The sequence below is a fragment of the Nothobranchius furzeri genome, chromosome 14, assembly GCF_043380555.1.
Source record: "Nothobranchius furzeri strain GRZ-AD chromosome 14, NfurGRZ-RIMD1, whole genome shotgun sequence".
NCBI lineage: Eukaryota > Metazoa > Chordata > Actinopteri > Cyprinodontiformes > Nothobranchiidae > Nothobranchius > Nothobranchius furzeri.
The window spans coordinates 39,760,304-39,787,873 of NC_091754.1; the positions used below are offsets into that span (position 1 = coordinate 39,760,304).

Sequence of the window (27,570 nt, forward strand, 5' to 3'; positions counted from 1 at the left end):
AAAGAAGTGGTTGTGCTGCAGCAACCACCGAGGCTTCGTGGTCATCACTGATCTTAGAGGTACTGGTTTTCCCAGGTAGTTCCGTGCTGTCGTGGTCAACACCTGAAGGAGAAATGACACGAGAAAGAGCATTCAGCTCAGAAACGGAGTCAAACTCCTGTGAAGGATGTTGAAGGGCTTTTGGGTCAAAAGAGTTCAGGCTCATCCTGCTGACAGCAGGATGCGGGACCTGAAGACTGAAAAAGTCATTCACAGAAAAGCCAAGTTGAACAGGCGCAAACCCTTCAGGTGGTTTTAAGATGGGGTCAGGGGGCCACAACAGTTTCAGGGCCCATGATGTGTCCACAATCTCACCCTGAGAGACAAGCTGGTCTGTACCAGAGATGAAATGGCCGTTGAGGAAGTCCTCTGGCGGACGTCGAGTGTCAAAGCTGAGATTTTGCCCATCCATGTAACTGGTGAGGTGTTCACCTGTCCACATGGTGGAAAAAGAAAGATTATTGCAATCAGGATAACTTAACAAAGGTAAGAAACTCCTGAAGACCCTGCTCTTCAGAGATCATCTTCTTAACTAGCACTTTACCTGCACCCGTCCCCCCTCTCTACTGTCCACTCCTTGTTGCCTACTCTCCATGACTGATGTCAATGTTGTTGTTATTATTGTTGTTAACCTCAAGGGCAATATGCCGATTATCACTTGTAAGTCGCTTTGGACAATAGCGTCTGCTAAATACATAAACATAACACAAGAATTTGTTTGTCTCGGTCGACCACTGAGGTAGGACTTTCAGCTTTGTTAAAGAAATCAGCAGATTGTGACTGTGATAGAAGCTGAATCTGTGGTGGCAAAAGTTCTGAACATGTGGAGAACATGGTGTTCCCACCTGCTCAGAGCTACCACTCGTGAGACATGCTCTTCACGTTAGCATGTTAATTATAAAGTTGTTAGTTGCAAACAATGTTACAGAAATTTTCTGTATTTTTTTTTAAATAAAATGTGACATTTTACTGTAAAAGAATTATTTTTACATATAAACAAAGTAAAAATGACAGCAATTTACAATTTCTCGATCTACAGTAATTTCACTTATTTATTACAATCATTTACTCTTTTTGATTTAACGGTAATTTACTGTTACCATTTCACAGTTATCCAATGTAATTTTAACAGACATTTTTTACAGTGCACCCGCTGCAGGCAGCTGCAGGATCGCTATTGCTTTTTCACAGAGCAAGGTCTGTGATGGTGGTGGTGTTGGTGACTCGGTGTTCTCCTCTTTCACATCATCTCGGGTAGATCTCGAAGCATCGGCTGTAGACACTTTTTGCTTCTCCTCATGTTTCACCATTTTTTTAGATATCTCTTCGGCCTTTCACCATTCTGAAGTGCTGATTTTCTCAGTCTGACACTGTGTGTGCTGAAATGGCTCAGAGTTTTTAAAGAGCTGACCATGTTGGAGGGAGGGATGGGGTATTATGTCATAGATCTGAAAGGGGTGGGCTGGGGGGGGGGGGGGGGGCTGGTGGAGAGTTGACACAAAGTTCTAGAGTTATGAATTCTCACGTAACATAAGACAACATAAACAAAAGGATAGTTAAACAAAAGGATGTAATAAAAGACAAACATCGGATGTGTAATCAAAAAACACAAAAAGGTTATAAATCATATCTTGACATAAGGTGGTGTGTGGAAGGCCAATTAAAGGATCATAAAAGATCTTAAAGCAATAAAGCTGTCAAAAGTTTGATGATAGGTGGTGTATACATCTCTCTGTCTGCTAGCAGGTTCTGATCACAACAGGGCAGGCAGCCGAGCCCAGAGTGGGACTGAAGAGAGCTCGATGGGAATATCACTGGCTTGGTTCAGTAAATTAGTATAATTAAAAAATATATATATATATATATATATATATATATATATATATATATATATATATATATATATTTATATATGTACATATATATTGCAGAATGTAGAAATAGATGGACAGCAGAACGTTTTGCATTTTTTTGTGGGCGAGTTCTTGGTGGTGGTGCGGGCGCATTTTGGCGCCCCTCTTTGGATGGTAAATGGTCTGTATTTGATATAGCGACTTCCAGAGTCCTGGAATCCCCCAAGGTGCTTTACAACACAATCGGACCTTCACACATTCACACCCTGGTGTTGATGAGCTACATTGTAGCCACAGCTGCCCTGGGCCGTGCTGACAGAGGTGAGGCTGACGTGCACAGGCGCCAATGGTCCATCCGACCACCGCCAGCAGGCAAGGTGGGTTAAGTGTCTTGCCCAAGGACACAACAACTGCGACAGACTGAGCGGGGCTCGAACCTGCAGCCTTCCGATTACGGGGCAAGAACTTAACTCCTGGTATATATGGTATGTGTGTGTGTGTGTGTGTGTGTGTGTGTGTGTGTGTGTGTGTGTGGGTGTGTGTCTGCTCTGTCTTCTCCATCCCCAGTGAGTCATGGTGGATGGCTGCTTATACTGAGCCAGGATCCTCTGGAGGTTTCTTCCTGTTAAAAGGAAGTTTTCCTCTCCACTGTCGCTGCATGCTTGCTTAGTATGAGGATTGCTGTAAAGTCACTGACACTAGTCAGTGACTCGATGCAACCTGTTGGGTTCCTTATAAAGGAATTTTTTTTCTGATAGGCTTAATGAACTAACCTGTACTGGAATGTTTATTATGTGAAGGTCCTTGAGACGACCCTTGTCCTGATTTGATGCTTTAGAAATAAACTGAATTAAATATGACATCATCCCAGCTGAGTTTGTGAGGGTTTTATTTGAGTTTCTAAACTATAACTATCAGATTAAGAGTTTTCCTCAAGTTACTTTATAATGATAGAGGGTTAAGGCAAAGTAGTCTCTGAGACTGGGAACTGCATGGTGTCGTACCACAAAGACCAGAGAGAATAATGATGTTTATAACCAAACAAAAGCTCCAGAAGTGCCTGAAGTGTTCACATCAGGTCACGTTTCACTATTGATCCTATTTCAGTCTATACTTGCTGCCTCTGATTTATTTAAATGTTAGCTCTTAATGTTTGAGTGTTTTTATTATGCAAGTACAACGTGATTGTGTTTGGAGTTCAGATAAACACCACAGGCTCTGGCGGTCATACAGGGAATGGATTGGAGGACAACATAACACTTTACTGATGTTTGCAGAGAAACTCGAGTAGGTCATCAGTTGCAGCTTTATTAACCTGGTATGAAACCAGCTGCAGTTACAATAACACTGACATCAACTCCACAGTAGGTTACAGATTAAACAATATGATGACTGACAGTCTGCACCACCACCCACAGGTGGGCATCACCTTCGTCCTTGCTCAGCCTTGGTTCTAGCCTCCTCTCTTCTCTCAGTGGGCTCTTCTGTCAACACCGCTGGTGTTTTACCCAGCTAGATAAAAGAATGCGTGCAAATGTTAGTAGTTGAGTAAGGGTGCTCCTAGATTCCCTGTGTACCTGGGCTCATGCCTGTTAATGTTCCCACCTTGTCCTTTCCCATGCTGCCTTTTGACCAGATGTGTTATTTAACGCATTTTCAGTGAGCTGGGGGAAAGCTGTCCTAACCCTAACCCATTTCCCACTGCAGTTTGTGTGTGTGTGTGTGTGTGTGTGTGTGTGTGTGTGTGTGTGTGTGTGTGTGTGTGTGTGTGTGTGTGTGTGTGAGGAATCGCAGAGGCCATGTCTCCAGGAGGGTCTCACACTGGACCAGGAGCAACGGTTTCTAGAAAGGCCGATCGGTTTCAAAATGCACAAACTTGTAGATCTGTTCTGTGTGAAAAACACGATTTAAGCTTGAAAAGTGTGTGTGTGTATGTGCGTACGTGTGGTGTAGCGTGATGAATTGTCCATCTTTGACCTAAAAGGCCCTGCTCTATTTGCTCTGCCCAAGCAAAGCCATAAGTTTCTGACACAAACCTAATCTACAGGATATGGGCCAAGGCCACTCATGCTCGGTGCTCTTATCTAAACTGTTGCTTCTCCGGACAGCACAAGCAAGAAGAAAGAAGACAGAACTCTTACTCTTTAAATAGTAATCAAATAACTTTGTTAGTCCAAATATTCATGTGAAACTCAATGTTCAATCAATCTGTGAAATGAGAATATTAATTACTTGATATTATAATCCTATGATAGTATTTTAATAAGTAATATAACTTTAAATATTTACACTAGACTGATCACACGTAATGTTAAAGTCACATGACACATTTCCTTTTTCTGATCCAATCAGAACCTTCCAGATCTGATGCGAGGCGTGGTTTTTGTTGGTATTTGTATAATTTGCTTTTGTTGTCAAATTCTGATTTGACAGTAAATCAAAACATCCAAATTATAAAACTATGCCCCACGTCATCTTAACTTCAGTTCCAAGCGTTCTAGAGAAGTTATCGGAGTGGCCAATCCGTAACTTTCCTCTTAAAGCTGAAAGAACCTAACGACAAGCTGGATTAAATCTGTTGCCTGGATTAAATCTGTTGCATGTTCCACCTGCAGCAACGGTTCCTTCAGAATAAAAGTTTAACCATCACGACCCCTTCAGGGTCTCGCTGATGCCAATAAACTGTCGTGACCTGGGAGTAACTCAAGACTGGAAGGGTCAGCAACCGCTGCATATCTACAGGTGTCAGTTCCAAGAAGGTCCAAGCTGGACCCCCGACATTCCAGATCTAAACGGGGACTTCCGTAGGGGTACATAGACCTGCAGATGGCATCTCAATGTGTTATAATCTCCAAACCAAAGCTTAGAGCGAAACACCATTTCACTCCCATTTGGAACTAATAGTCTCTCCAGATTTGCTGGTTCTGAACATATATTCTGAGGCCAAGAAAAATGTTGGATGTTGAGAGTCTGGAAGGTGAGAAGGAGCTGCTGCCAGCTCAGCTGCACTCCTTGCAGTTGCAGGCTAAGATGTATCTGTAAGTGGCTGTGATGCGCATCCCACCGGAGCAGCGCAGCCTCACTGCCTTCAGGTTGGAGGTGCGTGGCCGGCAGCAGGAACAGGAGCTTTTGAAAGGCTGTTTGAGCACGGAGCTGAAGGAGATTAGGGGGTCTGAGCGGGTGGTGTGCCTGCAGTGGCCCTCACAGCGTGCCAGCAGCACCATCTGCAAAACAGCATGCCAGAAAAGACAGAAGATTCATCACAGGTGTTCTCATCAACCAGAGGTTCTGGCAGACAGGGCTTGCATCTGCCCAGACAAGTCCATTTGGGTTCTGAATGTCTGCGTAGACCTCCAGCAGCAAACCTGCAACCCCATCACTCCACTCAGGTTCCCACACTGACATTAGAAGAATCGTTTGGAGGATAGATAACCAGCAACTTGTCATCTCTAAGTACACACCCACACACTCCATCAGACTGTTAGACTAGAGGCCTCCCAAGTAGCATTCCGATGAGAGTCACTACATTCCTGTTGCTACCCTGAACAGCCTCCTAGGTTATGTGATCCTGTCAGCTGCTGCGTGTCACCACACACACACACACACACACACACACACACACACACACACACACACACACACACACACACACACACACACACACACACACACACACACACACACACACACACACACACACACACACACATTAAAACCAGTTCTGTTTGTGCTGACCAGAGATCAGGCTATCACTCTCTCTCTTTCTCTCTCCTTCTTTGCTTGCCCCTCTTAGTGCTTATTGTTCCTGCTTCACCTCTCACAGCTAGAGCTTCAACAGCTGTTTGCTTCACAGATTTAATGTGTCATTAGTGTAAAACACAAACATTAAAAATAAAAGTCAGGAATCCTAAAGTCTGCAGCACACCAGAGCAGATAACTGATTCTTTTCATAATGTCTCTTATCACCTATATGCAGATGACATTCAGCTGTACTGCTCCTTTAAGGATTCTGAGTTCTACAAACTGTCTGAATTACTAGAGTGTCTATCAGCGATCACCAGCTGGCTAGAAGATAACTTCCTCCAGTTAAACTCTGTGTAGGGTTAAATATTGTTGCTTTTAAGCTTAATATATTACCTTTACTTATGGCCAATAAGCTGTGATTCTCTATATAAATATAGAATATCACATCTTATTGGTTTTTGAATGTTTAATCAGAAGATTCTAGGATTCTTTGCCTTTTCAGTGATCATATCACACTTCGTATTAATTCAGACAGAATCAGGTTTATTAAAGTAAGAATTTATTTTCTAAACAATTAAAAACATGACAAGTTAACCAAGGCTACTGTGATGGATTAATCTAAATGGACGGGATGTGATGTATGGTGATTTTATGGTGTGTGTTTATCAGAACCTTGTATCTAGAATAACTGAGTTCTGGGTGAAAAGAATTTGGTCTGCATTAAACTATGGAGTTGGTTATTATCAAAACGGCACCAGACGCAATCTGGCTGTGTTCTACGTACCCCTGAGGAGACTCCCTTTCGGTTCAGAGATGTCGGGGGTGGGGTGGTGGGACCCCAAGGTACCAAAGTTCGTTGAAAAGACCTCAGTACGACCAGGTCGGTCCAGAGTTGTCTCCCGGATCACAACAGATAGATGAAATTGTTTGCATCTAGAACAGCTGTTTCTGAATAGCTGAAGGAACTGTTTTGCTGCGTCAGCTGTAGTTTCCCTCCGATGGCCAGTCAAAGTTAGCTCAACTAACAGAATGCTGACTCTCACAGAATGTTGGCGTTAAGTAAAAACTGATTTTGTTATTGAACTAATATTAGTGGCTTGACTGTTAAATATCTGGTGCCTCATTAAAACGCAGCTTCATCCTGTTGACAGATACCAGGCTCCACCAGTTCCTACAGGGAGGATGACCTTGCCTCAGAACCGGCCTTTATCAGTAAAACTCCCTTGAGAAAGTCTAGCAATTGCTTTGTTGATTTAGGGTGCACCTGGAGTTTTAGGCCCTGTCCACACATAGCCGGGGATCTGCCAAAACGTAGATATTTTTCTACGTTTTGTCCTGTCATCCACACGAAAACTGAGTTTTTTCACACGAAAACGGATCTTTTTAAAAACTCCGGCCAAAGTGAAGATCTGCGTTTTCACCGTTTTGGGTGTCTGCGTGTGGACAGACAAAATCGGAGTTTTAAGGTCCGCAACGTCACTCTCCGCGACAAAAAAATGCTGACATCACGTGTGCGACCTGTGTTTACACTAGCCGACAGCATGGATGCCCTCAGAGCTGCGCTCGCTTTATCAATTGTCCAAGCGCTTTTTGCTCGTTTGTTTTTGCAAGTGGAATTACTGCTCCTTGCGGAAGACCACAGAAGAAGGACGAGGTTAAGAACGGGGGAAGTACTGCCACCTACAGGTCTGGCATGTCCTTAACAACGTATTTATCCGGGTACGGGTGGGCAGTTTTTTTTTAAATGAGGTGGTGTGGATGCAAGTTTTTGGAGGGGCGGATATTCGTTTTTAAATAAACCCGGCTACGTGTGGACTAGGCCTTAGAGTTTAGACTCCCTTCACAGCTTTCCCGCCTGAGAGTCTAAGGAAATTCAAATGTGTGTGTGTGTGCTTGTGTGCTAATAAATACTTTCGGAAGATGTCAAGTCTAATGAGAGTGAACTACGTCTAAATTGATTGTTTGTGATTGGTATTGGTGTTGAATGATTGATTACTATAACCCCCTTGTGCATTAAACTTAAAAGGTAATCCTGGATTGATAAAATTACCCAACATTTTGTCATATGTGAAGTAAGTGGAGTCAGCTTCCAGTCCTATCAGTTGTGCTATGTCATCTGCTGTGAGGTTTAAGGGCTTCCTGGAGCTCAGCTGATGTTAGTGGTACACAAAAGAACAAACCTCACAGCCCCTCAAGGGCGGATACCAGCCGTACAAAACCAGAACAAGACAAAACCACAAACAAAAGACAAAGACAAAACAGGACACGAGAGACCACAGGGCGGGAGAGGAGGGACCAAACAACAAACAACCCACAAGGGCGGGCGAGGAGGGACCAGGGACCAGGGGACTCCGGGGGGGCGGCGACGGGGAACCAGGAGGCGGGACCGGGCAAGTCTTGGGGGCCGGCGATGGGGAACCAGGAGGCGGGACCAGAGAAGTCTTGGGGGCCGGCGACGGGGGACCAGGAGGCGGGACCAGGGAAGTCTCGGGGGCCGGCGACGGGGAACCAGGAGGCGGGACCAGAGAAGTCTCGGGGGCCGGCGACGGGGAACCAGGAGGTGGGACCAGGGAAGTCTCGGGGGGCGGTGACGGGGAACCAGGAGGCGGGGCCAGGGAAGTCTCGGGGGCCGGCGACAGGGAACCAGGAGGTGGGACCAGGGAATTCTCGGGGGCCGGCGACGGGGAACCAGGAGGCGGGACCAGGGAAGTCTCGGGGGCTGGCGACTGGGAACCAGGAGGCGGGAACAGGAAACACTGGGGATTGGGGGCTTTGGAGGAGGAGGACGAGGAAGGGTCTTCAGCAGATGAGGAAGGGTCTCTGGAGACAGGGACTGAGACTGGATCTCTGGAGACTGGGACCCATGGGGCTGGAACACTTGGGCCTGGAACACTTGAGGGGTCTGGAACACTTGAGGGGTCTGAAACACTTGAGGGGTCTGAACCACTTGTGGGGAGACTTGAGACTGGAACACTTGTGGGGACTGGAACACTTGGGACGTAGGCACTTTTGGGGAGACTCAAGACAGGAACACTTGGGACTCTTGAGACTGAAACACAGGGGACTGGAACACTTGTGACTGGAAGACTTGAGACTTGGGAGACTGGAACCCTTGTGACTGGAAGACTTGAGACTTGGGAGACTGGAACACTTGTGGGAAATGGAACACTTAAGACTGGAACACTTGTGGGAACTGGAACACTTGAGACTGGAACACTTGTGGGAACTGGAACTTGGTTGGAGACCCAACCAAGATGGCGCCGAGGAAGGACGCCCTGGTGTTAACGTGCGTCGTGTTTTGTTTGTTTTTGTCTGCAAATTGTGTGTCAGCGTGCTCTTAAACCCGTGAAGAACTTCTAAACGTCAGAAAATCAACGCCGACGGACCTACTTCCAGTTTTTTAGTGGATGTGGCGGATTTGGTCTACTTTTTAATTAAGAAAGTGAGACGCCGTAGGAGAGGGAAACGTGCGGGAGTGCTCGTGCGTCTACGAAGACGCGGCTCACGTATGCCCTTACCTGGGATCTTCTTCTCCAATGTCCGCTCACTTAGCAACAAGACGGATGAACTGGCGTTGCTGATGAGACGAAACAGAGACTTTTCTTCCTCTTCTGTCTTATGCTTCACGGAAACGTGGCTCAATGAGCAGACCCTGGATTGCGCGCTCCATTTGGAGGGATTCCAGCTCCTCCGCGCAGACAGACAGCGGGTCTTATCTGGAGGAGAGACAAAAGGTGGAGGTGTCTGCTTCTACATCAAAAATGCCTGGTGTTCAGATGTGACTGTGATCTCCCAGTACTGCTCTCCTGCCCTGGAATTCCTCTTCATAAACTGTAAGCCATTCTACTCCCCACGTGAGTTCGCTTCATTCATTCTGGCCGCTGTTTACATCCCGCCTGGCGTGGACGTGCACAAGGCTCAACGTGTGCTCGCGGAGCAGATCCTAAGTGTGGAACAGACCTTTCCGGACTCTTTAGTTATTTTCCTCGGTGACTTTAACAAGGGAAATCTGAGCCAGGAATTGCCTAAGTACAGACAGTTTGTTAAATGCCCGACAAGAGAGCAGAACACGCTGGACCACTGCTACAACACAATCAGTGGAGCTTATCGAGCCGTGCAGCAAGCTGCTCTCGGCTTCTCTGACCACGCCATGATTCACCTCATCCCCTCATATAGGCAGATGCTGAAGCTCTCCAAACCTGCAGTGAGAACTTCCAAAAAGTGGACCTGCGAGGCTGTGGAGGAGCTTCGCATGTGTCTGGACACAACAGACTGGAACATGTTTGGATCTGCCACAGACAACTTGGATGTCATATATAAAATTCTGTGAGGACAGCATTATTCCAACAAAAACCAGGGTCACTTTTAACAACGATAAGCCCTGGTTCACACCCAAACTGAGACAGCTGAGGAGGGAGAAAGAAGCAGCCCACAGAGCCAAGGACAGAGAAAGCTACAAGGGTGCTAAGTACCAGTTCTCAAAAGAGTTGAAAAAGGCGAGATCCCGGTACAATATGCGTCTAAAGGAGCAGTTCTCTGACAATGACACCGCCTCTGTTTGGAGAGGATTCAGGCAAATCACTAACTACAAGCCTAGGGCCCAACATGCTGCTGACGATCTACAACTGGCTGAACAACTTAACTCCTTTTATGCAAGGTTTGAAATGCAACACCCATCCCCCACACCCCCTACTGCACAGGTTTCTTCAGCCACTCTGGTGTCACATGCTTCCGCCACCACCTTCACCACTGTGAATAGTACAGTCCCCGCTGACCACCCCTCCCCCTCCACTGCCTTCTCAGTGACAGAAGAGGATGTGCTTAGGGTTTTCCGTAAGCAAAACCCTCGGAAATCCCCGGGCCCGGACGGTGTCTCCCCCGCTACCCTGAGACACTGCGCAGAGGTATTGTGTCCAATCTTCACGGACATCTTTAACATCTCCTTGGAGTCCTGCCATGTTCCAGCCTGCTTTAAGCTGTCCACCATTGTCCCTGTCCCTAAGAAATCCCGTATCACTGGACTGAATGACTACAGGCCTGTGGCGCAGATGTCTGTAGTCATGAAGTCTTTTGAGCGCCTGGTCCTCCCTCATCTCAAGTCCTTCACCTGCCCCCTCCTGGACCCTCTGCAGTTCGCAAACAGAGCTAACAGGTCTGTAGACGATGCCATCAGCCTGGCCCTCCACTTCATCCTGCAGCACCTGGACTCCCCGGGAACCTACGCTAGGATCCTGTTTGTGGACTTCAGCTCTGCGTTCAACACCATCCTCCCTGCTCTGCTCCAGGATAAGCTCTCCATGCTCAACGTACCCAACTCCACCTGCAGGTGGATCACCGACTTCCTGACAGACCGTAGGCAGTGCGTGCAGCTGGGGAAGAATGTTTCCACCACTAAGACTATTAGCACAGGATCTTCACAGGGCTGTGTCCTTTCTCCTCTGCTCTTCTCCCTGTACACAAACTGCTGCACCTCAAGCCATGACTCCGTTAAACTGATCAAGTTTGAGGACGACACCACCCTCATCGGGCTCATCTCTGACGGCGATGAGTCTGCCTACAGGAGGGAAGTGGAACGGCTGGTGTACTGGTGCAGCAGCAACAACCTGGAGCTCAATGCTCAGAAGACAGTGGAGATGATTGTGGACTTCAGGAAAGTCACAGAGTCATGACTCGCGGGAGGTGTTTAACCCAAAACATGCAGAATCAACACGACTTCAGTAGGTGGGTAAAAAGAAAAGTTCTTTATTTTCTAAGCAGGAAAAAAAGTGCACTGGTAAATCCAGTGAGGGTGTGCCGTTTGGCGTTAGTCCATAAGGTAGTCCATGACGTGTGGGAAAGGAGGGTAGCCAAGGTGAGCACAGGTGGAATTCAGCGGGTTGGGGCGGGTGAGGCAGAGGAGATAATGAGCAGGCGTAGAAGAGGATGGGACGTGGTTCTGGAAATCCGAGGTTCAAGCAGCGAGAGAAGTGTGAAGAGTTGGGTATCCTGAGCAGAGCAAACAAACAGTTCAGGGGAAAATCCAAAAGGCATAATCCAGAAAAACAGTCCAAGGTCAGAGCCAGTAATCCACTATCAAAGATTCAACAAGCAAACGAAGTCGAGAGGCTGGTGCTACCTAACAGGTGCAATCATCCGGCGCAGTGTGGTGTCTCCATTCTCCTTTTATACCTGACCTCCAGACTGGAGATTTGGCACACCTGCAGCACCCTCCGCTCCTCACCTGTGGAAGATTGCCTCAGAGATTGTTAGTGAGGAGAGAGTGCTCACCTCGGCTCAGGAACATGACACACAGCCCCATCTCTCCCCTTCGTCCTGACGGACACCCCCGTCACCACTGTGGACTCCTTCCGCTTCCTCGGAACCACCATCACACATGACCTTAGATGGGAGCCATCCATCAGCTCCCTGATCAAAAAGGTCCAGCAGAGGATGTACTTTCTGCGGCAGTTGAAAAAGGCCAAGCTGCCAGCCCAGATGATGGTGCAGTTTTACACGGCCATCATTGAGTCCATCCTCACCTCCTCCATCGCTGTGTGGTAAGCTGGAGCCACGGTGAGGGACAAACATAGACTGCAATGCATTGTGCGCTCTGCTGAGAAGGTGATTGGCTGCAGCCTTCCATCTCTCCAGGACCTGTACGTCTCCAGAACTTGGGGGCGTGCAGGTCGGATAGCAGCTGACCCTTCGCACCCGGGTCACAGACTTTTTGAGCCACTTCCCCCAGGCAGGAGGTTACGGTCCATCCGGACCAAAACCTCCTGCCATAAGAACAGCTTCTTTCCATCTGCCGTTAGACTTGTGAATAGATTATAAACACACAACCATGCTCGTCTTCCGTACTCAACACAACGTCACGTTATCGGCCATGTTACAATTACCTGCCATTTTTTTATCGCTGAAAGTTTTATTCTAGCTTTTTTATTATATTTTATTCTATTTTTAATCTTATTATTCATGTTATATGTAGCACATTAGTACCGAAGCAAGTTCCTAGTTTGTGAATTGTTTGTTCACTGAAAATGGCAATAAACCTATTCTGATTCTGATTCTGATTCTGATTCTGATTCTGAACTGGAACACTTGAGACTGGAACACTTGTGGGAACTGGAACACTTGAGACCGGAACACTTGTGGGAACTGGAACACTTGTAGAAACGTCAAGACCTGAGACGGGGACGTCGAGACTTGAGACGGGGACGTCCAGACATGAGACGGGGACGTCGAGACTTGAGGCGGGGACATCGAGACTTGAGGCGGGGAGACGTATACTTCAGAGCTGGAGCTGGAGACGTCTACTTCAGAGCTGGAGCTGGAAACGTCTACTTCAGAGTTGGAGACGCCTACTTCTGTCGACTTCGAGACAGGAGGCGTCAACTTCTGGCCTGGGGGCGTCAACTTCTGGCGTGGGGGCGTCGACTTCTGGCCTGGAGGCGTCGACCCTTGGACTGAGGGTGTCGACCCTTGGACTGAGGGCGTCGACCCTAGGACCGGAGCCTTGTGGATGGGCTGGACCGGAGCCTCGTGGACGGGCTGGACAGGAGCCTCGTGGACGGGCTGGACCAGATGCGATTCGTCCTCCGGGACCACTGCCAGAACGGGATGCTATGCGTCCTCCGGGACCACCGCCGAAGCAGGATGTGGTGCGACCTCTGGGACCACCGCCGAAGCAGGATACGGTGTGATCTCTGGGACCACCGCCGAAGCAGGATGCAGTGTGACCTCCGGGACTACCGCTGAAGCAGGATGCCCAGCTCTGGCCTCAGATGACTGCTTGTGTCGGTTGCGACGTCGTCGTCGGGTGGGAGACCTCTGATCCACCAGGGGAGTGGAGGCTGCTTCCTGCATGACTCCAGAACCTGAGCGCAGACCATGAGGCGAATCGACAGATCCCTCGGAGACCTGACCCACCAGGAGACTGGAGGTGGCGTCAGGAGGAACTGTATTTCGCCAGCAACGCAGACCTGGAGAAGCTGCCGGAAAACTCTTCCCACAACTAGGACCCTCTGGTTGGTTCATTGGTGAACCTGGTGGTTTCGCTGGGTTCTTGTGTGGTGGAATAGGGTCCCGGCCAAAGGTCCGTAGTAGCTCCTTAGCGAATGCCCAAAATGGCACAGATTTGAGTGGGCGATCTTCGAAATAGTCCGCAGCCCAACGTTGGGCGCTACCACCCAAACTGTATAACATGATGGAGAGCCTCTCAAAGTCCGAGGACACCGAGTCCAGATGAGCGCATGCTTCCACATAGATACGGCATCCATCTGGGTCGCCACAGTACCGGTAGCGGTCTGGTAGTAGAGTCCCGGGTTCTGCTGGTTTCTGTGCTGTTCGGTCCATTCTGTCACGTTTTGGAGGGATGTTAGAACCCAAAATGCAGAAACCCAGGATGGCACGAGGCTAGAGATGATGTAAAGTAAAATCCTTTATTTTTGAAGGATGAAACGAAGAATAAATCCAGGGCAGGGAGCCAAAGTCCAAAAATGTCCAAAAATCCAAAATAAACTAGAGATCCAACTGAGACACGAGAAACACTAGAGACTAGGAACGAGAGACTGACAGAATTACCACAAACAGCAACAATGGACCAACAAGACACAGAGACAAGACAGGACTTAAATACACTGGCACATAATGGGAGGCAGATGAGCTGCAGGTGTGTGGAGTGTGGGGGGAGGAACAGGTGAAAGCAATGACTAATCAGGGAAGAAATTAACATGACCTAAGAGTGAACCGAAAAACAGAAAAGCAACCATATAACTAAAATTCTAAAGGGAAGGAGAACTACAAAAACCGGTGGGACAAAACATATTAAACAGACTAATAAAAATGAAAAGCTGAAACTATAAACACTGCAGAGGGATGACTGGCTGCAGAGGGGTGACTGGAGAAGACTAAAGGAACACAGGAGACACATAAATGAGATGTAGACAAAGGACACATGAGGGCGCTATGAAACACAAAAGGAGAACCTGGAGTGGGAACTGGAGGGGCTGGGGAACAAAGGGACAGAATATGACAGTCTAAGCCTATAGCAGCATAACTACAGAGATAACTCTGGATAATCTATTCTATTTAGATGGAGGCATGTTGGAGGCAGGGCAAGGGAGAGCCGTCTTTACCGACTGTACACTCCACCTCCCTCTACTCCCCCACTTTTCCAGATTTAGGCTAACATCAGGTTTTAACCACAGGCCCTATCAAATAAAAATGTTTTAAGCCTAGTCTTAAAAGTAGACAAAGTGTCTGCCTCACGGGCTAAAGCTGGGAACTGGTTCCACAGGGGAGGAGCCTGCTAACTAAAAGATCTGCCTCCCATCCTAATTTTAGATATTCCGGGAACCACCAGTAAACCTGCAGTCTGAGAGCGAAGTGCTCGGTTAGGAACATATGGAACAATCAGATCACTGATGTATGATGGAGCTTGATTATTAAGAGCTTTATATGTGAGAAGAAGGATCTTAAAATCTATTCTGAATTTAACAGGTAGCCAATGTAAGGAAGCTAAGACAGGAGAGATATGATCTCTCTTTTTAATTCTCATCAGAACTCTAGCTGCAGCATTTTGGACAAGCTGAAGACTTTTAACCACATTCTGTGGACTTCCTGAGAGTAATGAATTACAGTAATCCAGTCTTCATGTAATAAATCTGGGTCGTTATCAGAAGAAAAGGGTGGATCAAAAGCAGCAGAAAAATTGCTAGCTGTGCTCTCATTAAGAAAACAAGAACTAACCATATGGTGAGCCAGAGGTGGGGACACAGAAACTAACAAGTTAAAGAAAATGCAATGGTGATCTGAAATATGAATGTCCTCAGGACAAACACTGCCAGCATTTAGACTCAGGGTAAAAACAAGGTCTAGAGTGTGCCTTTGGTGTGTGTGGGGCCAGAAACGTAATGGCTAAAGCTGAAGGAGTCCATCAGGCTGGAGAAATTCATGGCAAAGTGGTCTGAGGGGTCATCAACGTGGATGTTAAAATCACCAACAATCACCAGTCTGGACAGCTTCACAGTGGAGGATAGAAAGTCACTAAACTCCTGAAGGAAAGAACTGTTTGGACCAGGTGGACGATAAACCACAGCACAGCAGAACGGGTCCTTACGCCCGACTTTAATCAGCTGCAGTTCAAAGGAAGCAAAGCGGCCAGAGGTTGTAGAGCTACATGGAAGATGGTCTCTGAAAACAGCAGCTAGGCCTCCACCACGACCAAAATCCAGAGGCTGGCTAAGACAAGAATAACCACTCGGGCAGAGTTCAATCAGACCAGAATAATCAGATGTTTGCTGCCGAACTTCAGTCAGAAACAGAAAATCCAGGTTGAACTGTGACAAATTCAGTGGCATTACATGCAGCGTTGACCATATGGCCCAAATTTTTCCATCGTGAGGAGCTGCTTTTGGTCAGAGAAATGTGTGGAGCAGTGGGTAGATCATGAAAAGCTTTCATGTTGGTTGGCAGTGACATAGAAGCTGCAGAATCTGACACTCCGTTTGTTATCAGATAGGAGGTGGTCAACACAACAGGTGACATAGGAAGAAAGGAGGACTGATTTGATAAATCAAGACCTGGCCTGAGTGCCATTGTCACATGGAGTTGTGACAAAGGCATCTAATCTTTGGCTTTGGCACTCGCAGAGAACAGACGCTTCTGCTTTTGCTCCCTTATCTTTTTTTCCGAAGGCTCTTTGTCCTGTCTGCCTACAGAGCACTTCTTTGCATTTCTTCTGGAAATCCCTATTTTTTGGAAATGGATTTAATTAATTGGTCATTCAACACGATTGATAAGATCTTTTCTACGAAGAGAATGGAGGAGGGGGCTCCCACTTGCCCTCAAGGGACACACGCAGCGAGATATGCGCTCGATTCCTGGAAGGTCTGGAGGATCGTTTTTCTCTCTCATTTGTCCATTGAGGATGTCGAAAACATGTGGATATTTGGCTTGATGATCACTGGATGTCTTCTGATTGGAGTGGGAGGATATCTGGTTTTCTGGAAATTTGGGGAGACGGGAGCAATTGGAGTGCGACCCGCACCCACGGAAAGCACCACCCGGGCGGTGACCTCACAGACTGGGACGTTACTCGAGGTGAATCGTAAGCTGGACAATGTCCTTGCTGCATTACCGGTATTAGTGCGCAAAATGGATGTCATCTCGGAGAGGGTCACTGGACGGTGTGGGGATGATTAGTACCTAAATTGGCTTCACTGGAGGACTTGAATGATCAATACAGACTTCAAGGCAGAGAGGAAAATTATCTCTGCCTGACCCAAACAAAGTCTTGTTATCCAAATCTGACGCCAAGGCAGCCGTGAGCTGCTAACAACAACCCCCACGAAGGAAGGAATGTGTACAGATGCTGTGAAAACCCGTCCTACCGTCCCCTTAAAACGCTGCTCCTGTTGTTCAGACTCCTCCTCCCTCTTCTTATCTCTCATATCTTGTTGTCCCATAAAGGTTTGAAGAACACTTGTCAAATCCTTCAATGTTGGTTCCCTAATTTCCTCATCCTCGGTGTCCCCCAGGTTGACTGCAGCTCCATCCTCCATCTCCCCAACATCAGACTGTTGCACCGTCTCCTTGATTTCCCCTTTGTTGCCTTTCCTTGTCCGTACTCCAGTCTGCATGGCAAAAACTATGCTGTGTCCTCCAGATCCCACTTCTGACACCAAATGTGAGGGATCAAGCCGAATGAGTGGAGGAACACAGGCAATTTCCAAAAATAGACTCTTTAATTTCCTTTTTGTTTTAAAATGTCCTCACAAAAACAGCTCAAGCTCATAAAAGAGGTCAAACAAACAAACTGATACTCAATAAACTTCTAACTTAACATACTGACTGACTGAAACCATAACCGACCTAACAAACAAAGACACACAAGGGTATATATACACACTGGCTGATCAGACCATATGAACAATAGGGATTACTAGACAAACATTTACTAACTAAAACTAAAACCACAAATCAGTACAGTCAGATTGTTAATAAACCTAAACATCCTAACCCATAAACCTAACTATTTAACTTCAAACTTAAATTAATTAACAAATGACAAAATAATAAACTAAAGGAAATTCTTCAGTCCCCTCTTCAGGGAGCTATTGGTTTGGTCCCATCAGCTCCTCCTGTATTTAGCTGACAGAACCCCTTCAACCCTGTTTGCCTGTCCCATCTCAGGAAGCAGGAAGTGGAGAACCTCAGCACCGGTAAGAGAAAACAAATCAACTTAAATTGAACAAATGAAAGGCATAAAATACAGCAGTTAACTAAATGTGCGTGCTTACAATTAGAACTAATGCATTTAAGCCATCTAAACAATAAATCCAAAGAAATATAAACATACAAACTGCAATCATAAAAGTGCAAGAGTGTACTTAACGTTCACCGTTGTGTGGACATGGATGTGGCCATCACAGGTCCATACCCGCACTCCCTGACTTGTCCACTCCCCAAGGTCCTATGTGCATGTTTGTGTGATGATATGAGGGAGCAGGAGGAGAGAAATGTGTGGGGATGGGGAGTCCGAGGGCACCAACCCAGCCCCACCCCAGCAGAATATCCATGCCCATCCCTGCATTTGCACAACTTCCGGACTATAAAAGACATAGGACATCCAGGTAAGGTTGGTTCCTCCCCCTCCTGGACTTCCCTCTCCCCTGTGATGGGACATTAGAGGAGCCAAGGCCTACCCGAGGCCCCTGAACCTGAGTCAGGCACTGCTGCATGTTCCTGCCTTCTTCCCGGCAGCATACATGTCAGGACCCGACCCCCAAGGCCCCGCCCAGATCCCCACACGGGGCCGGCCACCCCCACACCCTGAGCCCCCAGGCCCCCACTCAGCCCCGCCCAGGGGCAATGCAGCTGCCCGGCAGTGACCCATGGCCGCCGCCAAGACCTCCAAGGGGCCCCACTCACAACTGCTATTAGTCCACCCCCCGAGGCAACCCAAGCACCTCCAGAGGGGGGCAACGGCCTCCCAGTCCTAGATACCCCCAGTGAATCCACCTCCAGGCAACATCCCGATATTCCAAACTCAGACCCCCCCCCCCCCCCCATACACACACACACACACACACACACACGCACACACATCATCCCGCAGGACAACATCAACGGCCCCCCATCATCGCTATGTGATGGAACCGAGCAAAGGAGCCCAGAGAGATTGATTTGAGGTGGAAGCAGAGGCTAAATCAAGTGCAATATGATATTACAAATATTTCTATACTGGTTAATGCAGAGAGTTGCTCTATTTTTCCAATTCAAGAGTATAGTTTTCTTATCGATGCATATGGCAGTCAGAACCACGTGAACCAAAGATGTTTCAATCGGGACATCGTCCAGGTTTCCCAGTAAAACAAAGAGAGGGGGAAGTTGGGATATGACATTTCAGACATTTTGACAGATCCTCACATACTCTACCCCAAAATTCCTGGACAGGTGGACAGGACCACAGTGTGTGAATGTAATTGTCAGGAATGTTGTTTGTGCAGTGTGTGCATGCGTCAGATGACACAAACCCCATCTTGAACATCCGATGACCTGTATAGTGTACTCTGTGTAGAATTTTGTACTGAATTAATTGTAAATTGGGGTGTCTGATCATTTTAAAACATTTTTTAACAAGTTTGGGACCAGAAGTTCAGGTCAAAGCTAACTGATAGATCCACCTCCCATTTTTCAATAGGGATTGCAATTGTATTGTCTATTTTGGACAGTGTCTTATATACTTTAGACAGTAGTTTGGGGGGTTTGAGATTATAGAAGTCTAATACCCTTGGTGGTGTTTGTAATTCTATCTTATTGAGCTTACATTTTTGTTTGACTACAGAATTAATTTGGTGATATTCTAAAAAGCTCTTCTTATCAATTCCAAATTGGGAGACTATTCGATTAAATGGGATGAAGTCCAATCCTTCATATATGTGTTCGAGGTAAAGGATCCCTTTATTTTTCCAGTCCGGAAGGTTCATCATTTGGTTATTTTGCAAAATGTCAGGATTATTCCAGATAGGTGTGTGTCTGCATGGTATTAGTGAAGACTGTCATTTTTAGATACTCCCACCATGCTGTCAGAGAGGTGCTGATACTAATACGTTTGAAGCTTTCATGTTTTCTTATGCTTGAGCTAATAAATGGTAAGTCTGAAAGCTCTATCGTATTGCAAAGTGTGTGCTCTATGTCTAACCAGGACTCATCTAATGGGTTATCTTGCAACCATCTTGGTATATATTGCAGCCTGTTGGCTAAGAAATAATAATAAAAGTTGGGTAAATCCAGTACTTCTCTGTCTTTTGTCTTCTGAAGCGTTTTTAAGCTAATTCGTGGAGGTTTATCCTGCCAAAGGAATTTAGTAACTGAAGAGTCCAGAGATTTAAACCAGTCAGCTGGTGGTTTGTTTGGGATCATCGAGAATAAGTAATTTATTCTGGGTAAGACCATCATTTTAATTGTAGCAACCCTTCCCATGAGTGATATCGGTCAGGATTTCCATCTTGCAAGATCATCTTCCACTTTCTTTAAAAGTGGGATGTAGTTTAGTTTGGTTAGATCTGCCAGCTTGGGAGAGACATTAATTCCCAGGTATGTGATATTTCCTGACTCCAATTGTGTATTAAACAAATTGACAAATGAGAAATTAATTGGTAGAACTGTGGATTTTAACCAGTTTATCGAGTAATCTGAAACTCTTCAAAAAGAGTTTATCAGTTCTATTGAATGGGAGAGAGAGGATTCAGAAATCTGGAGAAAGAGTAAAACATCATCTGCTTAAAGACCGATCTTATGTTCTATTTTCTTACACTCTATCCCTTTAATATCTGTTGTTTGCCTAATTGCTGCCACTAGTGGTTCGATAAAAACAGCAAACAGTGAGGGGGAGAGTGAGCATCCCTGCCTGGTCCCCCTCTGAAGACAGAAGCTAGCTGATATTCGGTCGTTTGTCCTGACACGTGCTGTTGGTGAACTGTATAATGTTAGTAGCCAGTTTATGAAGAAGTTCCCAAAACCAAATTTTTGTAAAGTTGCAAATAAGAACTTCCAGTTAACTCTATCAAAAGCCTTTTCTGCATCTAGAGATAATATACTAGTTTCTATGTTTCTACTGTAAGAGAAATCTATCAAATTAAGTAATCTACGTGAGTTTGTGGATGACTGTCTACCCTTGAAGAAACCAGTTTGGTCAGGGTGTATTATGAAGGGGGTTACCTTCTCTAATCTTTTTGCCAGGGCTTTACCAATTATTTTGAGATCCAAATTAATAAGAGAAATTGGGCGATAGCTGGTAGGAAATGCAGGGTCTTTGCCTGGTTTTAACAAGAGACTTATATTGGCTGAATTCATGTTTGGCTGTAATCTGCCGCTCTCTTCGATTTCCCTCACCATTCTGAAAAATTTTGGAGCCAGAATGATCCAGAATTCTTTGAAGAACTCTGCTGGAAACCTGTCTGGACCTGGAGCTTTCCTATTAGGCATGGATTTAAGGGCTTCCTGGAGCTCAGCTGATGTTAGTGGCGAGTCCAGGACTGTAGCTTGGCTGTCTGATAATTTAGGAAGTGTTATCTTGCCAAGGAGCTCATTGATCTCGTTATCTCATGGGTTTATCTGTGGTGAGTACAAAGTTTGGTAAAAGTCTCTGAAGGTGTTGTTTATTCTTTCAGGGTCATACACTATATTCCCGGTTGAGTCTTTAACAGCAGATATGGTAGTTTTCTCTTTATTTATTTTTAATTGGCTAGCTAAGAACTATGTTCAAAGTTTTCTATTCATAGTCTTTGTGCTAAAAATTGTGTCTTTTTGTCAATAATTCCAAGAAGTTCTAATTTAGCTTTACGTAATTTGCTCAGTAATTCTTCTTCTGTGGATGCCTCTAAAGACTTAATGATTTCTTCTAACTCCTGAATACGTTTGTTTTCTGTTTATTTCTTATGTGATGAGAAAGAGATTATTTTACCTCTCATCACTGCCTTTCCTGCCTCCCAGAGAATAGATGCTGATGTTCCAGGCAGGTCATTATGTTCTAAATATAAAGCCCACTCCATTTAAAAAAAAATCAATAAAGCCTTCATCTTTAAGCAGTGATGTATTAATCCTCCAGTTTTTGCTTGGTGGGGTTGTCTTCTTGTTTACCAGATTTAAAGAAACCGGAGCATGGTCCCTGACAGCTATGGGGTGTATCTCGGTGTCTGAAATGTCAGCCAACAATGAGCTGCTGACTAGAAAATGATCCAAACGTGAATGAGGGTGATGGACGTGTGAGAAAAAAGTATACTCTCTACGGTTGGGATGAAGAGACCGCCATGCATCACAAAGCCCATAATCACTCATGTACTGTTTAACTATGTTAGTGGATTGCCAATTGCGCTGAGTCCCAGCTGTACTGAGCCTGTCTGTTAAAGTGTCCATCCAAAAATTAAAATCACCTCCAAGTATAAGTGGACAGTCCAAGTGTTCAGAGAGTACAGAGAAAAAATTATGAAATAATGGAGAGTGATCAATATTTGGACAGTATATGCTGACGATAAATAAGCTTTGGTTCTGTACAGATATTTTAACATTATAAATCTACCCTCTGGAACTGAAATTGTGTCGAATACTGTGAAATTGATGTTTTTGTGTATTAAAATAGCTACACCCCTTTGCCTAGAGTTATAGCATGCAGGGAACATGCTGGGAAACTCAGGTGTTTTAAGTTAATCTGCAGATGTGGCAGATCTATGAGTCTCTTGTAATAATATTACGTCTGCTTGCACTCTTTTTAACTGATCAAAAATGTTTAATCTCTTCTCTCTAGAGCCAGCTCCATGTACGTTCCATGAGACAAACCTAAGTGCACCCAAAGATGTGTGTGTGAGTAGCTATAATATGACGCCTTCATGTGTATGCGATAAAATAAGCAATTAAACACATACATTAATCTTATAGTAAATAATAGAGAATAAATAATAAGGGTATTATTATAATCATTATTATCATTTGCAACATTAAATATAATAACAATAACGGTAGTAAAAAAATAATAATAATTTTTTCTCCCACAACATTAATATAAAAATATTTATGCTGATAATGATGAAGTATAAATAAATAATAATAAAAACAAAAATAAACAATAATAATAATAATAATAATAATAATAATAATAACAAGACAAGCCCAACAGTGTTTTGATTGTTTGACACACCTCCTGGGCTCACCTGTGCAGCTGTCACAGCTCACAGTATAGTAGATCCATATTAAAATCCAAGTTAGGTTAGTATGTTGTTTATAGCCTTTTAATTCGTGCTGTCAATGATGTCCATATGTGCTCTTAGCAACAGGATACCTTAGGCCGCAGCTCGTTGATCGACTTTGTTGTTGTTTCGTCCGACCTGCGGTTGCATGTTTTGGACACTCGGGTGAAGAGGGGGCGGAGCTGTCAACTGACCACTACCTGGTGGTGAGTTGGCTCAGATGGTGGGGGAGGATGCCGGTCAGACCAGGCAGGCCCAAACGTATTGTGAGGGTTTGCTGGGAACATCTGGTAGTCTCATGTCAGAAGGAGCTTCAATTCCCACCTCTGACAGAACTTCCAAAATATTCCAGGGGAGATGGGGGACATTGAGTCTAAATGGACCCTGTTCCATGCCTCCATTGTTGAGGCGGCCGACTGGAGCTGTGGTCGCAGGATCGTCGGTGCCTGCTGTGGTGGCAACCCCCAAACCCGAGATGCTGTCAAGCTGAAGAAAAAGTCCTATCAGGTCTTTTTGGCCAGTGGGACTCCAGAGGCAGCTGACGGGTACCGGCAGTCCAAGCGGAATGCGGCTCGGGTGGTCGCCAAGGCAAAAACCTGGGCATGGGAGGAGTTCAGTGAGACCATGGAGCAAGACTGGAAGGTGGATTGGTGCTGCATCTGCAGTGATGCGGGCGTTGTACCAGTCTGTCGTGGTGAAGAGAGAGCTCAGTGAGAAGGCGAAGCTCTCCATTTACCGGTCAATCTACGTTCCTACCCTCACCTATGGTCATGAGCTTTGGGTAGTGACCGAAAGAACGAGATTGCTTATACAAGCTGCCGAAATGAGTTTTCTCCGAAGAGTGGCTGGGCTCTCCCTTAGAGATAGGGTGAGAAGCTCGGTCATTCAGGAGGGGCTCGGAGTAGACCCGCTGGTCCTCCACATCGAGAGGAGCCAGTTGAGGTGGCTCGGGCATCTGGTCAGGCTGCCTCTTGGACGCCTCCCTGGTGAGGTTTTCAGGGCACGTCCAACCGGGAGGAGACCTAAAGGTAGAACCAGGACACAGTGGAGGGACTATGTCTCTCACCTGGCCAGGGAACGCCTTGGGATTTCCCCGGAGGAGCTGGCCCAAGTGGCTGGGGAGAGGGAAGTCTGGGCCTCTCGCCTTAGGCTACTGCTCCCGCGATCCGACTCCGGATAAGCGGATGAAAATGGATGGATGGATGGATGGGCTGTCATTGGTACTATCTGTCTGCCTCTCTCCATCCATCCATCCATATATCCATCCATCCATCCATCCATCCATATTTGAGAACTGTTTCATTTCATAATCTTATTATTAATTGTAGTCATATTTGCATTAACTGCATTGTGTAACTTACCATTTAGACCAAAAATAATCTTAATCATCTGTTTTTATGATGGATTTTTGTCATAACTGGGTCAGTGCTGATGTTTGAGGTTACCCCTTCCTCTCCCTTTTACAGCTGCTCTGCTGAGCGATGCTTCCCAAAATTGAAGCTGATCAATGGCACAAAAGAACTTAAGTGACCTGGTTATCATAAGCATCAACTCAGAAGTAGTACAACAGCCGTCATAAGACTTGTGCATCTGCGTCGTTGAAATAGGCTGTTCATTGAATTTGCTCTGACTAATAAAGGTTGTAAACCTACGTGGCATTTTGTTATAGGGAGCCTAAGTCACTTCCGGACGATGGGTCCCCGGAAGAATGAAAAAATGAATGCAAGTCAATGGGGCTAAAAACTATATTTTCCAGTTTCGCTCGTTATGTTCCATGGATTTCACATATGATGTCTGTGAATTTTAAAGACAAATTTTGATACCAAGAACGCGCTTATTTTTAAACAGGGAGAAATGCTATTTTAGGCTTTGTGTAAAAATAAGTCCAGGACTATAAATGTGCTTCACAAAAGTGACGTCATCGACCCAGACACCAAGAAAACTGAGGGAAAATGGCTGTAAGTTTAGCAAAGTTCCCACTGGAGGAAATAACCACCCTAAATCTGGGGCAGCAGTAGCTCAGGTGGTAGAGCGAGTTGCCTCATGATCATGGGTCACGGGTTCGATTCCAGCTCCCGCCAGGGGTATCCTGCTGTTGTGTCCTTGGGCAAGACACTTCACCCAACGTGCCTGTGTTAGTGGTGGTCAGAGGGGCCGACGGTGCCAAATGGCAGCCTCGCCTCTGTCAGACCTCCCCAGGGCGGCTGTGGTTATAAGTAGCTTACCATCACTAGCAGTGTGTGAATGTGAGAGTGTGAAAGCGTCTTTGGGTGTCTTGAAAAGCGCTATATAAGTTCAATGCATTATTATTATTAAATATGGTTGTGTAGTAAGTAGCAGCTACGCTAGGGGGAGGAGATTATGTGGTGATGTCACATATGCGACGTGCCAATTTCTAGTTTGTAGTCATGCTAATTACGAACTTTTACAAGCTGATAAATCACAAAGTACGTGACAGGCATGGTTGACAAACCCATTATTGTTTTCATTTAAATTGCAGTACAACATATGTGTGATCCAGGGTCTAAGGCAAAGTGGATTAAAAAATTGCGTTTTTAGCCCCGTTGACTTGCATTCTTTTTTTCCTTCTTCCAGGGACCCATGATGTGGAAGTGACTTAGGCTCCCTATACAGTTATTATGTAATGGGTACCAAGAGAAGCCCTGCCAGGGGCAACTGGCCAGCTGTATAATAAAATCCAATCTACAGCACACGGGTCTGTTGCTGCTCACCAACATATTGGCTTGGTGTTGAGGGCACATCTGTATCGATGTTCAGACTGGTGTGAAAAACCTTCAGCTTGAAAGTGCAGAAATTGTCTGTGTGAGCGTGTCCACACTTTCTCTCATGCACACACACACACACTCACACACAGACACACGTACAAACACACACAGAGGGAGTAAGAGGATCTGGTCCATCTCTATTGTGTGTGTGAGAATGCTTATTACCTTGGAGGTGCATTTGTAAATTGGATGAGTAATGGTTTCTACAAAGTGGTGCCTCATGCAGCGATCTAGGTCAGTGTTGCCCAGATGAGGGTGGCTGTTGTTCCCAGAAGTGTTGCTGCTGGAGGACGGGACAAAGCCCAGCAGGGGGCAGAACATCAGGACCAGCAATAGGCCAGAAGGAGGGCTCATTGACAATGAAGTTTTCATGACTGGGACATCCCAATATTCCTGATTCCGATCCTTAAAGAGTGTCCAGGAAGTCACGCTTATGAAGCATTGGTCTGTGTTTTCTCTTCTGATGTCAAACTGTGTTTGAGGTTCTTTGGTTCCTTCTAGCACAGAAGAGGGGTGAATTCAGGTAGCTGTAAGAGGAAGAGGTAGTCACGAAGCTTCTCCACCTCTCATCATCTCAATCCACCTCATCTGCAAGAAGAACACAACCAGGAAGGGATCGTTTCAGACAAGCACAGAGAAGAAACTAGAAATTGTATCGGGGTACAGAATGTTACACACACATACCCTGACCTTTGCATAGTGCATTACATCAAAAACTGCAATATTTAAAATTATTTGGCTTAAAACAAGTCTTTGTGGTGATGTCTAATTATTTATAATCAAATCTTAGCTTCTAAAGTTACTCTTGAATATACATAATCAAATTAATTTGTAAGACCTGAGAGCACAACATGGTCTGTATAGAACAAAAGGGGTCCTTCACTCATACTTTAATACATCTGCTGTGGTTTCGGGTAGGAATGAATGTCTTGTAAGTCCTCTGAAGAAAAAAAGCGCAGAAGCGCCTGTTTCAGCATGGAGAAGTCAGCTGGTGGAGAAAGTAGCTTCGCAGCATTTGGAGTCTTATTTCCTGATATACAATATTCCCCTGGCATCCCATGGACCAGTCCAGGAAATCATTGACAGACTCTTGGAAAAAGGTATAATTTGACCCTGTAACAGCACCTACTGGGCTTCGTTTGGCTACATTTGGCTACTTTAACTTACCCTCTGAGTTTAACGTCTTCTTGTACAAAGCCTGCCCCGATGCTCGTGAGCATGGTACCATCATCTACGTTGATGATATTCTGATTCGTAAACAGACTTTGGGCGACCACCTGTCCAAGCTGAACCATGTAATGGGTCAGCTAAAAGCTGCAGGTGCAAAAATCTCTCACCAAAGGTCAGTGATGCAGGTCAAAAGTAGAGTTTGATGGCCTCCTTGTGGGACCATAGGGAGTGCATGGAACAGGATCCATTCCGACTCAATGTCCCCCGCCTCCCCCGGAACATTTTGGAAGTTCTGTCAGAGGTGGGAATTTCATTAAATGAAATTTATGCCAAAACCCTTCTAAAAGCTGCCTACCGCTAACATAGTAAATGGTTCCTGCAGAACAAAGCTGATATTGTTCCGACTCCTTAAGAGTCGTTCTAGACGCAAACGGTTCCAGCCATCTGTTGCGACCCGGAAAACATCTCTGGACTGACGAGTCGGCGCTACGGTTATTCTACAAATGTTAAATGAAAAATGACCCCCACTTGTATAGCGCCTCTCAGAGTAAGGGGCCCAAGCGTTTTACGCTACAGTTTATTATTCATCCATTCACACACATTCACACACTGGTGGGGATGAGCTATGATGTAGTCACAGCAGCCCTGGGGCACACTGACAGAGGCGAGGCTGCCGAGCACAGGCGCCACCGGTCCCTCTGACCACCACCAGCAGGCAAGGTGGGTTAAGTGTCTTGCCCAAGGACACAA

General features: G+C 45.8%; 2 protein-coding genes across 2 annotated transcripts in view; one reads left to right on the top strand and one right to left on the bottom strand.

Moving 5' to 3' along the window:
- Window positions 1–27,570, top strand: part of fundc1 (FUN14 domain containing 1) — a 497,656-nt gene that overhangs the window by 416,431 nt on the left and 53,655 nt on the right. The gene's annotated exons all lie outside the window — the stretch shown is intronic.
- ndp (norrin cystine knot growth factor NDP) lies at window positions 4,734–26,165 on the bottom strand. The gene is made up of 2 exons (XM_070544115.1): window positions 25,816–26,165; window positions 4,734–5,116 (listed from the first exon to the last, which is right to left on the bottom strand). The coding sequence occupies exons 1-2, from the start codon at window positions 26,020–26,022 to the stop codon at window positions 4,892–4,894; spliced, it is 432 nt and encodes a 143-aa protein (XP_070400216.1). The 5' UTR covers window positions 26,023–26,165; the 3' UTR covers window positions 4,734–4,891.

Bases quoted from the DNA above. Each gene is read 5' to 3' on its own strand.
- ndp (XM_070544115.1), bottom strand. From the start codon at position 26,022: ATGAAAACTTCATTGTCAATGAGCCCTCCTTCTGGCCTATTGCTGGTC. The intron at 5,117-25,815 runs GTAATAAGCATT...GCTGTTTTGCAG, and splicing joins TTTACAAATGCACCTCCAAG to ATGGTGCTGCTGGCACGCTG.